Source organism: Aulonocara stuartgranti (assembly GCF_965226115.1).
Source record: "Aulonocara stuartgranti genome assembly, chromosome: 12".
NCBI lineage: Eukaryota > Metazoa > Chordata > Actinopteri > Cichliformes > Cichlidae > Aulonocara > Aulonocara stuartgranti.
The window spans coordinates 3,154,588-3,170,000 of NC_138948.1; the positions used below are offsets into that span (position 1 = coordinate 3,154,588).

The 15,413-nt window shown below is 41.5% G+C and overlaps 2 protein-coding genes across 3 annotated transcripts in view; both read left to right on the forward strand.

The window, feature by feature from the left end:
- The window catches only part of mapk1 (mitogen-activated protein kinase 1), a 40,746-nt gene extending 32,133 nt beyond the window's left edge, over nt 1-8,613 (forward strand). The window contains exons 8-9 of the mRNA XM_082555084.1: nt 86-214; nt 3,997-8,613. Coding sequence (XP_082411210.1) covers nt 86-202 — 117 coding nt within the window. The 3' untranslated portion in view covers nt 203-214; nt 3,997-8,613. The remainder of the gene's footprint in view (nt 1-85; nt 215-3,996) is intronic.
- A 3,513-nt stretch (nt 8,614-12,126) lies between these two features.
- Nucleotides 12,127-15,413, forward strand: part of LOC309718378 (protein yippee-like 1) — a 30,667-nt gene continuing 27,380 nt past the window's right edge. Inside the window, exons 1-2 of one of the 2 annotated variants that reach the window (XM_082553532.1) lie at nt 12,127-12,745; nt 13,742-13,919. The gene's annotated coding sequence lies outside the window, so the exon portion shown is untranslated. The remainder of the gene's footprint in view (nt 12,746-13,741; nt 13,920-15,413) is intronic. The other variant, XM_082553530.1, reaches the window with a different exon arrangement.

The window sequence follows — 15,413 nt, forward strand, 5'->3', positions numbered from 1 at the left end:
TGTGACTTAGCTGCTCTGTTGGAGCCAAACCTAAAGTCTCCATGAACATTTACCTCACTCTGCCCTCTTTGCTCTCTGTCTTTAGCCTGTTGCCGAGGCCCCATTTAAGTTTGACATGGAGCTAGATGACCTACCCAAAGAGACGCTGAAGGAGCTCATCTTTCAAGAAACTGCACGTTTCCAGCCCAGCTTTAGGTCCTAACATCCCACACAGGTAAGTACACATCACTGCAGCCCAACTTATAACCCTAAACTACTGAAAAATAACCTGCAGGGGCTGGTGACACAAAACTATGAGCAATTTGTTAAGAAGTACACAACAACCAACTTTTCCAAGGTCATAAAGATCAGGGAGATCCTCATGACTGTCCCACCTCCGCTGCTTCAAAGCGCGGTGGAGTGAGTCGTGTTCCCGCGTTGAAATCTGCTCAGGATCACTGGGGTTAAATTTAACAGCTCATCTGTTTAAGAGCTGTAGTCAGGACCTCACAGAGTAAGTTTAAATTTTGCTTTTGTTGAGTACGAAGCCGAGGTACTGGACAGGATAAAACCACTTAAAACCATCCATCTAAGCACTTTAAATGTAGTGAGTTGTGCTTTACTGCCATCAATTTGTATCCAAAGCAAGACACAAAAATTGTTCTGTGGTATGAAATTTAGATTTTTCAATATGCAGCATTTACCATGTATTAAGACTTATTTTTTCCCTATTGCCAATGTGTGAATTGATTGTAACGCAAGTTAAATTCGGTATAGTTTAGTGTGAAGGGTGTGGGACAGATATTCCAAGAAACTCTAAATGATAAGACTTTAATGTTCCTTAGCTCATGCCTCGCTTCGGTGCCTCTGTTCTGCTCCCACACTGTCAGCAGTGAGCAACACTAGTAATAATAATGGATTGGATTTATATAGCGCTTTTCAAGGCACCCAAAGCGCTTTACAATGCCACTATTCATTCAAATGGCTAACCTGTGTTAGCCATTTGAAACGGACGAACGTTCTTTGGTTTTGGGAATCAAACAAACCCTGAGCTAACGCTGGTTTGCCGGTTACAGGGTATCTGATGTACTGTCTTTAAGTGGCTGAGGTCATCAGTCCGTCCTCTCACACTAACCAATGGCACATACATGAAACATCCTGAAGTTGCATCTAGCTCCCTAGCTCCAGATTCTGCGGTTGCTAATGTGCCATCTGACCCACCTTAGATGTTTGGTGACTGGCCAGTCACCCTCACTTATGACTGATTATAAGCTGGTTGGAGTTGTTAAAGTAAACCTCAGGGGACTGCAACAAAAATGCTCCTAACAACAAAGCTAATCAGACTCCTTCAGCTGAATATGGACATTTTACAAAAGCTAACAAAAGGAAAGTGGCTAAAGCTACCGTGAGCTGTGAGTCAGCCTCTGGCCAGCAGCTTCGGTATGAGCAAAAGATTAATTATGAAAAAGTGAAAAAGGCTCATGTCCTGTTATCTGGTGAAGTCATAAACATACTGGGAAGTGACGCAAGTATCTGATGTTTGCTGTGTTATAGAAATCTGCTGCACCTTCTTTTGTTTAAGATACAACATCTCAGCTAAAGGTGTTTTTCTGTGATTACTATCAGGGCATATACAGTGCCAAACACTTTGATATTTGTTTTCTTGTTTCTATGACAGGTGATCTGACAGGTTTGTTAAGCACCGTATGAAAGTTTTAATAACTGAAACTGCATCAGTTGAATATAAATGGCATAGAGGATCAGAAACCGGCATCGCTGGCCTGGGTGTTTGCTCCGTTTTCTGATGACTTGTGTGAGAAAACCTCCAAAAGTACAGTCAGATAGAAAACCTCAAATTCGTGTTTTGCTGATGAAACTGTGATGTGCATCACGATACCGATTCTCTGTAATCGTGTTGATATTCTTGGAATGAAGGTGAAGAGTCGCATGGCGTCATTAAATATGCAGACATCATTGTGCAAATACAATCAGCTGATTGTGAGGGAGTCAGATGGGAGACGAGCTGTCTGTGCAGCGTCTGACAGTAATAACTTTGTCATATCAAGAATTATTATTATGTAGTTCTAAAAGTTTCTTTAAACAATGTAAACTACCCAGTTTATTGTTGCAATGTAATTCTTTATTTGACAGATGCACTGATGCTAAAATGGATACTCACCACTCTTAACAGCTAAAGTGTCATTTCCTTCAGAAAGGATTTTGGCAAATTATACAGTTAAAAACACGTCTGGATTGAAATGAAAATTTGGAGAGATTGTTTTTGTTTGTCCCCTCCCTCGCTGATCTCTGCTCACCACCAGCTGCTTCCTGACAGGCCTCCTTTTGTGATAATAGCTATCAGCTCTACATTTTATAGCCCATCATCCTCTTTGTGCACAAGACGGGCTGTGTGTAATTACTGTGTTTCCACTGTGCATGTCTTGAAGCATAACACGAGTGCAGTGAAAGTGAGTCTGTTGTGCGACACCTCCCAGATTAGAGCACTGAGCATGTTTGCATTTTTTTAGTTCCTTGTTTCAGTATCTGCAGATCTGGTTATCTGTAAAAGTGCTGCCTTTCTGCGCTGCACTCATCTCCTGGGGCCTGGGCTGTCAAGCAAATGCATCATAGCCAGGGTAGCTTTCCATTATGTAGCTTTGCTTGATCTAACATCAGCAATCAGGCTAAAGGGTCACGTGAACACAGTTATCAGCTGCATAAGTCTACCCGGGGTTTATCTATGCAGCACGTTCACATGAAAGAGGAAGAGTTCAAACATGGACCGGGGTTAAAAATAAACGCGCTGTGAAACGTACAGGAAAAGTATAGCATTATAAAATTGACTGATTCTTATATAGTGCTTTATACAACAGCCTCATTCGCCCATTCATACAAGCACTTTCTTCTATGTTTAAGTGATGTGGGGTTAGTATCTTGCCCAGGGATATGTGGCTTGCAGACTGGAGCAGCCAGGGATCGAAGCACCGGCCTTCCGATCAGTAGATGCTGCTTTACCTCCTGACCTACAGCCTCCCCACAAAGCTACTGTATGACTGTGTGCAGGCGTCAGCACTAGATCTGCCAGAAGGTTCGTTTTTGCCCCCTGCTGCAACAGCAGTAAGCGCCAAAATATTATTTTTGTAATTATAGGCGAGATTAGACTAAAATAACTATTTAAGTGTTTTATTAGTATTACAAATGATTTGGAGTGATTTCATCACAGATCAGAAAGGGAAAATATATTTCGAATCTACAAATAAATGGTACAACAAACACAATAACACAATAATGTGATTATCTTTGGACGTCGATGAAGTTTAAGACTGAAAAAGCACCATTATATTAAAAAAGTTTGAAGCCAGGATAAAAAGCTGTTAAGTGACTTCTCAGTATCACAGCTCTGTTATTAAGACACCTGCTGCTTCATTCATCAACCCTTTGAGGTCTTGCTTCTGCATTTAATCTCTATATTCTGCTACATAATGGTGGGCACGGTGAGCATGCTTCATTTTCTCTCTTTGAGTTGATCCGTTCGTTTAAAAAAAAAAAAAAAAAGGCGTCAGAATAAATAGCTGCACATGCGAAGGAGGAAATGGCGTGACTGACAAGCCAATCAGTCGTCGCCTGTACCTACATTTCTAGGGAGTTGCATACATGCCAGGTCACAGCATAGGGTTTGATTTATGATGTAACCGATGAGATTTAAGGCGGAAGTATAAATGATGACCCTGAAGCTGTGATATAATAATGCTACAGAGAGCTTTTTAAAACCATCTTTCTTACTGTCCCCACATGTTAAACTCTAAGTTGCCCACAGGTGTAAATGTGAGTGGGAATGGTTATCTGTGTGTGTGTTAGCCCTGCAACAGACTGGGGACCTGTCCAGGGTGTGCCCCGCCTCTCGCCCTACGACAGCTGGGATAGGCTCCACCCCCCCTCTGCTGGATGCTCAGTGTTATGAGTCTTGGGTTCAGTATGGCGGCTCATCACGGCGTCTCTGTTTCCTTCTCCTTCCAGATGATTCTGCGGACTGGCTCCTGCGTTGCCACTGCTCCTCCCCGCCTCCACACTGTTGCTGTGATATTTTATTATTCATTTTTATTTTATTTTATTTTTTTTAGTTTGGGTTTGTTTTTGTTTGAATGCTCCTCTGCCGATGTCCACATCTCCTGGATTCCTTGGGTCTCACTCGTCAAATCCACTTTGCTCAGGAATGGCGTCAGGAATCAATCAATCAGATCATCCTCCGTTTTGCTTTCTTTTTCTCTCGTTCTCTCTCGGAGGTGAGGACAGGTGAGGGGAGGGCGGGGTCACATCACAGCTTACAGGGGTGGTTGGGGTTGTGTGTTTTAAGCCAAGTTAAGCATTTTTTTTCTACCTGTGTGTCTCAAACAACAGGGGTTGGGGGGGGAGTTACTATTCAAGACCTTTAATGTCCAGTTGAATGATGGTCATAGACTAGCTGCTCTTTTCTCTGCCTTCATTGCACAAACAGCAGAGGGTTACATCTAAGGATCATTGATCGGAGTTTTCTAATGCTCGTCGCAGTGTTACAGGGGATGCAGTCTACGTTTTTTCTTCTATTTAGAAAAAAAATCCAAATTTAACAACCTGATTTATGCAATGAAATCACTGAATCAGCCAGAGGGTCTGCAGGCAACAAGCCATCAGTCAGTGAGGACCTATGTTTTATCAAACGCTGTATTTTAATTAACACACACAAGGCCCGAATGCAAATGTATACCTATAAAGACATATATAAATATATGGCCTAAAGAGTCTTAAGATATTTTAAAGGTGAGAATTAGGATTTCCTGTCTCATCAGCTGGAGGAGGAAAGTGTCCACCTTAGCTGTGAGGAATTTCCCACACGTCTGTATGTACAGGGTGGTGTTTTTCATGGTGGGTTGGGGGAGCTTTACCGCATCAGGACAAGAATTCAGTTACCGCTCAGCGCTTGTTTTGTCTGGAGGAAATGTTGTTGTGCCTCCCCGTTTCTTTGTCTTCTTCTCTTCTTCTTTGTGAGTTTCTGTTGATCTCTCTCGGTCTCTCTGTCTCTCTCTCTCTCTCGCCTTGTTAGAATAAAACTGTGCCCTTTGCATGACTGTTAAAAGCTCTGTATACAAAGACGACGATGTTAAGTGCCACACAAACCGGGCGGATCTGCCGGGAGAGCGCCCAGGCTCTGTCCGTTCTATCTTTTGTGGTATATCACACTTTACACACTCACGGTGCTTTTTGTCCTCTTTCTTTCTGTCGCTTTCACAACCTCTCTGTCCATTTTTCTTCTGTCTTTTTTCTTTATTTCTTCAGATTTCAACTTTTTGTTTCTTAGATAAACTCCATCTGCATGCTGTGAGACATCTTGTTGTGGTTGCAAATAGGAGAATAACCATATAACTGTATTTATGCCAAACACACACACACACACACACACACACACACACACACACACACACACACACACACACACACACACACGTACGTTTCCTGAACCTGACAAATGGGATCCAGGCATTATAAAGTTAGAAATTATACTCAGATATAACAGATCATGCTTGTTTTGTTGTGGGGTTTTTTGTTTTTGTTTTTGCTTTAAATTGCACATTTTAACGCTGATAGCCGTTAGCAGCGTCAGCGCCAGCAGCCGACTGCAGTAAAACTAAAAAAACAAAAAGAAATGCAGCAGAAGTCAAGACCATAATTCCACTTTTTGTCAGTAACTGCTGATTAAAGACTGTTGAATTTGAAGGTTTTTTTTTTCAAGTGAGAGGAGCCTAAAAATAACACGTGTGTGTGTGTGTGTGTGTGTGTGTGTGTGTGTGTGTGTGTGGGTGTGTGTGTGGGTGTGTGTGTGTGTGTGTGTGTGTGTGTGTGGGTGTGGATTTGGAAACTTTTGGGGAGCAAAAGCGGGATGAAATCCCCAAAGCTTCAGCTTGTTTAAATCTATTCGGCTTTAATGGCACACCTGACCTTAGGTTGGGTTGCAGAACTGCATATTCAAATTGAAACCTCTTGGTAAGGTGTGCATGACTCGTGTTAGTTACGATATTAAAACATTTCAGAGTACATCAAATTTAAAATCTACCTGAATGGATTCTTCAAGAATCTGACTCTGCTGCACTTAAAGTACAAAATTGAAATCTTTTATTAAAAGATTTTTCCTTTTTCCCCCCTGCATGTGGTCAGTCGCAGAGGTAAACTCATGATTTTTATGTTTCTCTGAGGAGACGAGCCAAGTTTAAGTCGTTTTAAAGTTGATCTCCCCGAGGGCGGAGCTGCTCTGGTCGATAATAAATCACAGAGCCAAAGAACCTCAGTTTTACTTTTTTAGTTCTGACCTAAATGACATTAGACTGAAGCTGAGCGGAGCCACGACAGGACGCCGGAGCTCTGCTGAGATGCACTCAAGCCATAATCGGTCAGCCAGCCAGCCCATTGCACCTCTGACTGTGATGTCACGGCGTACTGACACCTCCCTCGAGTACACGTCAACATCACTGCAGCCACGTGATGTTACGCCAATGAAAGTGGCAAAAACGAACGTTAAGACTCGAGATTAACGCGCTGACTTAAGACGAAAGCAAATGTTTTCTGGGTCTGCTGAGTTTTCTGGAAAGAACATGTAACTTTGCACAAACTGACGGATAATTGGAGTCGTCTTTAGAGCGAACCGTTCATTGAGAAGCAAAGATGGCAAATTGAGAAAAATGAGAATCCATGAATGGACACAAGCTTCAGGTAATAAATGAAGTGATGCAGTTTTAAAGGTACTTTCTGCAGTGACCCTCTGCAGAGTTTAATGAACTTTTACCACTAGGGGCAGTGTTACCCATCGATGTGTTCAGATAGTTCCAGATATGTGCCCCTTTTCTCGTAAATTTAGTTTTAGCCCTGCCCTTTTCCCTAGAGGCCGGTTCGCGACCTCCTGTCAGTGTCTGTTTAGATCACGGTTTTTACTGGCTGGGTTGCTGAGAGCTGCAAAGAGGGCGATGCAGTCACCTGTAATTTATCAGGGAGATGCTGACTAATCAGCCAAAACTTGGAAAAAACAGCCACTGAGTAAGTTAGTAACTTGGTCTCATTGTCACAGGTGTTTGCAGACGAGTCGGCATGTTTCTTGCAAACTACGGGACTTGCCTGTCACAAGGCCTGAAACTACTTTGACTTAATAACAGCACGCAGCTTCCTGCAGCCTCTCACCAACCATTGTTCTACCACAGCATTACTCATCAGTCGACCTTACAGCAGCCGCTCAAAATCGTAACCTGATGAGCTGCGGATGCTCTAAGCCTGTGTGACTGAAGCCCTTAAGCTCACCTGGTTTCATTGCGCCATCTTGTGGTATAAACTCAGATGGCAGTACAGCTGGCCCCCAGTTCAGTTTCTGCTGATATTGCATAAACACGATAGGAAGGTGTTCTGAACGTGAAGTCAAAGAAGCTGATTCTTCATTCTGCTGACAAAAAGTACCTTTCAACACGTTTTTCCACCAAGACAAACTTTATTGTAGTTTTTAAAACAAAATCAAACAAATCAGCATCAGAGGAAAAAAAGAAAAATCCACATAAAGAGGACACACCTCAAACCTTGACTGCTTTACAGAAGAGAGTAAAACTTTGTGACTTTCAAAAGTTCAAAAAAAAAAAAAAAGGTCCAGCTGAACACATTTCCCCAGTGATCAGGGTAAAACTGCGTGGTCTTTCGGTAAACTCACAGACCTGTACAAATAAAGTTTGCTTTGTAAATGTATACTTTAATCTTTTGGATCAGATTTCCCTCTTTGCTAACATCTGAAAAAATATTATTTTTGGTTCAGTTTGCAGAGATTTACCTAAAAAAAATATAGTTCATGACCAAAACTCTGATGCAGAAATGACAGTTTTTGCACTCAAATTAAAAGACGCTGAGATTCGTCTGTCCCAGTGCTCCAGCGCTCGCTGCATACACCCGTCTGTCACACGATTATTAAATGCACTTGCTTCTACAGTACTTGGGATGGGACTTGTAATCCGAGGTGCCTGCCGGGACTTGACTCGCCTGTAGATAGCCTTTTTTGGGGGGGCGGGGGGGTTAGCGAGAACATAAAGGGCACTGGAAATCTTACTGGGATTAGTTGTATAAAACAAAAAAAAGCTTCTGCTGAGTTCTTTGTGCAACCTGTCTGTTTGTGCCTTTTTTGATAGTCTTGATATCTGAGATTTGATGTGCAGCTTTCGTTCAGTCGGGAATCCGTTGTAATTGCAGTATATGCGCTTAAAAATGAATACAATCAAGTCTGGGGGGTGGGAGGGGTTCGGGGGTTATCCTTACCTTTCATTTCTGTAAATTTTAAAGAGATTTGTTGCCACAGCTGTGTGATTTGTGACTGTATTGAAAAGATGAAAAGCAAACATTTTATTTTATTTTTTTGCGTAACACTTTTTTGAGATTTTTTTTTTCCTTTTTGGGGGGGGGGGATGTTTTTGTGCAGATATTTTTATTGTAAAATGAATGTTATGTTTCTATCAGACACTAATCTTGTTTGAGTTGTCTCCAGTGGAACTACTTCACTCTGTATGTTTTGATCAGTATAAACCTTTAATTGTGTAGTTAACATTTCTGAAAGGAAAATAAATAAATAAATAAATAAGATCCTTGGTTGTATTTTTAAGGGTTTCTCTTCAACCTGCCATAGAAATTGTTCTGAATTGATTGGTCAGTTTTATTTTGCTGTCGTGTGAAGGATTTGACTTGAACGAAGCGTTCACTATTATTAAAGACTGACTGCTACTTTGAAAGATCTGTTCTTTAATGTTTTTCTTTGCAACTCTGCCATGACAATTAAATAGACATTAAAGTTTGTGCTGCGTTTGAGGTGTTTCCTGCCAGCACGTATCAGTCCTGGATTCTAATTGGTTGTTGGACAAGCAGAGGTACATGCGGCTGCAAGTCAACTCTACTCGGCACCAAACCAAACCCAAATAAGTACTCATGGCCGAAATGTTTGACAGCATTACTAATTTAGTTTCATCTGCTTTTATGCTTCAGTTTGTTTTTAACATCGTTCTTCACTTTATCATTAACTGATAAAAACAAACAAAAACAGCTCTGCACACTGACTCCAACTGATGATTTAATCCTTACAACTTTTATTTAAAAGCAACATTTCCATCGTGCTGAGGAGGAGACATGTTTGAGGAAGATCAACTGGATAAAAAAACTTTGCTTTAACCACAGAAAACCACTGGAGGCGCCGTCTTCAGCTAAAAGGATACTTTAGGTTTATTTTGTAAGCTGAGTGGGCCCCAAAACGGAGCGATGTCCCGGTGTCTGGAAAAACGCACAACCAGTCCGAATGAAAAGGCTGGAAATCTATAAATACCTGAAATACGGAGTACAGCCTGTAGAGGGCGCTATTAAAAAAAAAAACACACACACACACATGGCAGAAAAACTTTCCAAAGGGAGAAAATCCTTAAAGATGTTTGTTTTTTTTGTTTTGTTTTTTTTAAATGTGGTGTTTAAATGAAGCTCTAATGCATCTTATACAATGAAATATTTTTCTAGTATAAACAAAGACATTACTTTTTTGTATAATTTGGGGGCTTTTTCATTTCAGTTAAATAGTTTTAATACAAATGATTGATTACAGGCTGATTGACAAATACTATCCCAGTTACCCAAATACCATCTCCCTGGTCCTGATCTCTAAACCTACTGATGGTGAATTCTACAATTTTAATGCCAAGTGTGGCGTAAAAATCTGATGGAATAAAAATGACGTATCCACAATCACTAAATACTGGATTTAATATAAGCAAGAGCCCCCAAATCCAAATAACACCTGTGACTGACACCTCCCATCACTCACAGCAGTGTTTGCCTTGCTCCTAACACACTGCCTGTAAGTGCATTCCAGACTCAATAATGACATTCCTGACAGTTGACAGGCTGTTGTTACTCTTTCTAATGGATGTTTTGGTGCTTCAGAGGGCTTTTCAAACCAACAAATGATACAAAGAGGCAGAAACGTTCAATAAAAGCACAGAGCATATGGAACATGTTGGAGTCCACATTGAGGGATTAAAGTTTCCTTTGAAACTACATTCTTTCCTGTGCCAGGAACCCATTTCAAGCACAGCCCCAAGGTGCTTCTGTCCAGTCACAGGCTGGATCGGCTCCCTTTAATGAAAGTAGGCTGGATGATTATTTCCGCCTGAAGTCTTTACAGTGTCAAGGATGAGGTTTGTCCTGTCACAATGTTTAAGAACGCATTAAAGCAGTATCATCTGCATACATAAAATACTCTTTAAAATATTAATAAAAAAGCAGATTAATAGTCCACAAAGTGTGTAGTACATGCAGCAGAGTCGGTCCTGAGTCTTCCACCTACCTACAGGGTTGGTGGGCAAATTGCAGGGGGTCTATACGATGCTCGTTTTGTGAGACCATGTACCTCTCACCAGGTGTTCAAAGCACTTTGTGACCAGTGATGTGTGACTGCTCTAAAGTCTTTGTGGACTTGATGGCAAATACTATTAATAGTAAATAAAAATGACTGATCATAAGGACAGAGATGCTATATTTTATTTGAAGATATATTTTCCCAGCTTCTTCTGTTTATTTTCATGATCTTATATGATCATCATTGTATACTCATCGTTTTCTGTCCCAAACTGTTACCTGTGTTTTCTTTGAACTTCAGCTGGGATACATTGGTACTTTTCTTTTCTTTTTTTGTAAACACTCGAAATATGTGTCATCTTCTCATTAAATGAGTAGGAGGGGTCACATCAGCATAAAAGTATTTACAAAGATTTAAGCATGTTTCTCAGATTCAAAACCTAATGGCATTTGAGGATTTATTGATTTATTTATTTTTAGTAGCATAATCTTTTTTTTTAGAGGAAACAACAACTTCAGCAGTTTTATACTGTCTTTAGGAAAAAGTCATCCATAGAGAATTTATCACCTAAAGCGGGACCAAACCAACTTCAAAGGGGACCAGAAGTATTCACGTTTTAGTAGTACTCAGTGTGTCCGGTAGGTGGTGCTGCGGTACAGTTTAATATGATGTGCTGCGGCATGTCCCGTGACTGATTCATAAATTCAAAACCTCATTCACTTTTTTTCAGCTACAAACCAAAGCAGGTCAGAAGTTCGAGTCTTTTGCTTTTAATTTTGTAGTAAATTTAAAAAGCATCTTCGTTCATACTTATTAATATATTAATATCGCAGAGAGATGTAAATTTAACCCATGACATTTACGAAGGTAAAAGCAGATTTTGCTGTATGAAAGCAAAAATATATTCAAAATTATTCAAACCAAAAATAACTGCAGTGAAGACGTCACTGAGCAGCGATCAGATGGATTCATTTCTGACGGCTTTGTTTACCAGCTTTGTTTCGACCACGTGCTTGCAATGTGTCCACGCATGCGCACTAAAGTATTGTTCTTATGGCACGCGTATCGGTGGCGCGCGCAGCCAAAAACAACCACCAGCCACGCGGGCGCGCAGCCACTTCCCTGCCCTCGAGTTGATTGGTTGTCATCGCGTCTCCCCGCCCTCCGCTGCAGCTGATTGGGTACATGGAGATCTTTCTCCTCGCTGATTGGACTCTATTTGTAAAGCAGGCTTTGTAGCTAGGCTGCTGTTGCCTTCACGTACCTCTCCAAACAGCGAATTTTAAGGACGAAAAAACACAAAAAACACGTCTTTATTTGCCTTTGTGTGAAGAGTAACAGCGAAATGTTCCTTGTCACAGTGCTGTTTGACTGGCCCGGTAAAGGTTGTATGACATGTAACATATGAAGAGTCATAACACAAATGAAAGGAGAGGGACGATTGGTTAGCCAGCAAAGAGATGCAGGAGTGAATTGTGGATACATATTGTAGATTTTACTCTCTCACTTTTAAGCCACAAATTATACAGCTAAGAAAAAAATAATAATTAAAACACCAGAAAACGAATAACGTGAAATAAATGGAAGACAGAAAACTGTTTAAGCTCCTGTTTGTTTCTTGGATAGTTCTAGAAGTTTGCATTTGTTTGTGTGTGTGTGTGTGTGTGTGGGGGGGGGGGGGGGGGTTCTTTCATTTCTCATTCTTGTGCTGAAGTTGGATTCCGCGTGGTTTTCTCACGGGCTGTGTCTGACACCCGCCATTTCCTGCGACACTTAGACGCATCACCGATAGATGGAGATAAAACTGCGCCTTTTCTGCACTTTTTTTGCTGAAGTTTTCCTTCTAAGCGTGCGGCGCTGACGCTAAAGAGAAGCTGCAGACACCGAGGCGACGCTTATAATTGACAGATCCGCGGCCGTGAACGCGGCTGTGCGCGCATCAGAGAGCTAATTAGGATTTCAGTATAAAAAAGGCCGCAGTCGGGACAGCTCGGCCTGTCCTGCCGCTGATGTCGGAGAGCTGAAGGTACAGAGGTGCACCCCAGCATGCACTCGCTCTGATCCCAAACAAGCGGATGGGATTTGGGGATTTCGCCCACGCTGCACTCTTCACGCTTTTGCTTTGTGAACGCATTGAAACTCCAACGAGGACACTGATGTTTCTGGAGACTTTAATGGCTCTGGGCTCGACCTAAAGAGGCTGCTGCTGCCTTTATGGGACGGTGAAGCTATCCTCATTTATTTTATTTTATTTTTATTTATTTCTTTTGTTTGTTTTCTAAACTGGTATCCACACTGCTGGTTCAGAGGGAAAAGCTTCGATTTCTTGGCCGGGTTGTTTTGGTTCTCTGACGGGGAGGAAGGTGAAGAGTTTTTGGGGTAAGTGCAGAAGCAGTGACCTGCTGGAGGACACGCATGTACTGGTCAGATACACCCGTGCTGTGGTGCTTTTAGAAGAGTGTGTGCAGATCTTGTCACACTCTATTTCCTGTTGCACCAGAGGAGTTTTTCCGTATTTAAAGCCTGCTCTGCGTGTCTGTGGGGCTGGTTTAAACTGTCTGACGCGTCGGGGAAGAAATAAAAATCAGGTGTCACCCTCTAGAATTTGAGATGATATCATTTAGTCCCCATTGTGGAAGTCCGTGGTCTTACAGGATGGCAGCTCGGGTGGATTTATGTAACCGTGGGGCTTTACCAATCTGCTTACATTAATTATAAGGTTACAACATCCTCTCCTTTAATGGGACACGTTTTGTAATTTGATCTCCAAGTTGTGTTCAAGAGCAGAAAAAAGCACGGTTTGCCGCTGCTTTCAGCTGATTATCTGCGCTGCCTTCATCACCACCACCATCATCATCGGTGCGCTTTTTTGGCTGCAGATCTCGGTCAGATTTGTGTGTGTGTGTGTGTGTGTAGGTGTGTGTGTGTGTGTGTGTGTGTGTGTGTGTGTGTGTGTGTGTGTGTGTGTGTGTGTGTGTAGGTAGGAGGGGAGGGCTTATAATGCCACGTGAACAGGCGACAAAAACACAGCGAAAGGACGGATTTCATAACGTCCACGCGCATTCTGCCTGCACCTCTTGAAGGAAGCTGCAATATTGTGTTTACATGCATCATCATCATCATCATCAGCCGCCCTCGTGGTGAAGCAATATCGCCCCTCAGGGTTTGTTACAACACGACAGTCCTCACGATACAGTTCATTATTATTGTTATGAAACACTTTAAAAATAAACAAAAGGAGAAACATGAAATGTTGTTTAAGGTAAGCGCGCCCACGACGCCAGGAGCGGAAGGGTAAGAAGAGGACAAGCTGTACTATTTAATATGAGACCTTTGTTAATGTTTGGTGTGATCATTCGTGGCGTCCTGTTCCAGATGTGATGTCCAGTGACAGGATGATGCAGCGCTGACACATAAACAGCGCAGCAGCAGCAGCTGCAGGAGGAGGAGGAGGGTGAGGAGGAAGGCTGCTGTTTTTGTGCCTCTTATTCCATAAAAACATCTTCATCACGTGACAGAGCATTGAAGGAACCTGCTGGTCTTTGTCACAGTGGTAGGCTTTGTTTTATCGCCTATGTTGTTGCCTCTTAGAAAAACGACCGTTAATTATTTCGTTATTACTCAGTTATGACGTTTCCGGATGATGTAAGTCTGACTGTTTAGTTGTAAAGAACATGAAAACAATCATTTTCTTAGTTCTATTTGGTTAACTCACAGATTCATTATTATTGATCTTGAAATAATTAATCATCGGGGTGATTGGAGGGAACGCAAACGCATCATCTTCTTCATTTAACTCGAAGATCCGCAGGTGGGGAACCGAGCTGCACACACACGAGTGTGTCTGATTTTTATTTTGCTTTGTGTGTGAAGTAGAGGACAGAATCCAGATTCATATTCTCATCTTGTATTTATTTACACATCCGGGTGTCTGCGCGCTCCCACCTCCCTTTTGTGGTGCGTTCAAGCCGCATGGGAAATAATCTCGACAGTAAAAACAATAACATGTAGGGGGGGTGTTCTCCCTCCTTTGTGTGGTCTCCAAGCAGAAATATGCGATTGTCTTTTCTGGGAAATAAGTAGATGACAGTCTGTCACAGCAGAAACACAGACATCTAAAGAGTGATACAAGGAAACCGTGATAATGCCATTTATGACCAATTTCAGACTCTCAAAGAGAAAAACTCTGGCTGAACATGTGGGTGGAAGACTCTGGGAACATTTTGTTTTATAAAACCAAATTAAGCAGCATAAATCCATCCACAAAAACAATTTCTACTAATCATTTAAACAACGATTTAACAATGTAACCTAAATAACAAGAAAAAAATTGAGGCACCAATTTTCATGGCTCTGCAGTTATCTCCACTGGCATGCAGCCTGCCTCCTTTACCTCTCACACAGTCCAGCAAAAACCTCTGACTGCCTCTGGCATGTTTGGAGGGGACCAAATTTGTGCTTCTTTAGCTTGCTAGCTGTCATGTCTCATAGATGTTGTTGCACTTTGGCACATATTCCAGCTGAAGCCATATGCCAGATGGCTTTCTGCTGGTATTGAGCTAAAATAAGAAAGTGATTCTTTCCCTGTCCAAGCAAAAGTCAAATCTGATCCTTTCTGTGTGGTGTTTGCGTGTCCACTCCAGGCATTTCGGCTTCCTCCCATGGTCCAAAAGCATGTTAGGTTAATTGGTGATTGGAAATTGGTTGTAAACTGCCAGAAGGCAAGGATAAGCTCCACCTTCCACATGACTCTGAAGTGGATAAGCAGGATAAGAATAAAGCAAGGATGGATCGTTGACTAAAAATTCCAAGTATGGCTTTCCAAAAGGATCCAAAAGCATTTAAAGTTTCAAAAGAAATCTTGTAAATATGGATATAAATACTAATTAGTGGAAATCACATTTTTAAAAAATAGTCGAAAATACTTTGGTAATCTAAAGTAAATGAAGTACAAATGTACCAGTAAACAAAGACAAATATTTACAAGATTAAAGTTTACAAATAAACTTTAAAACAGAGTTGTGCTTTTTATAAAATAAGAGTTCTC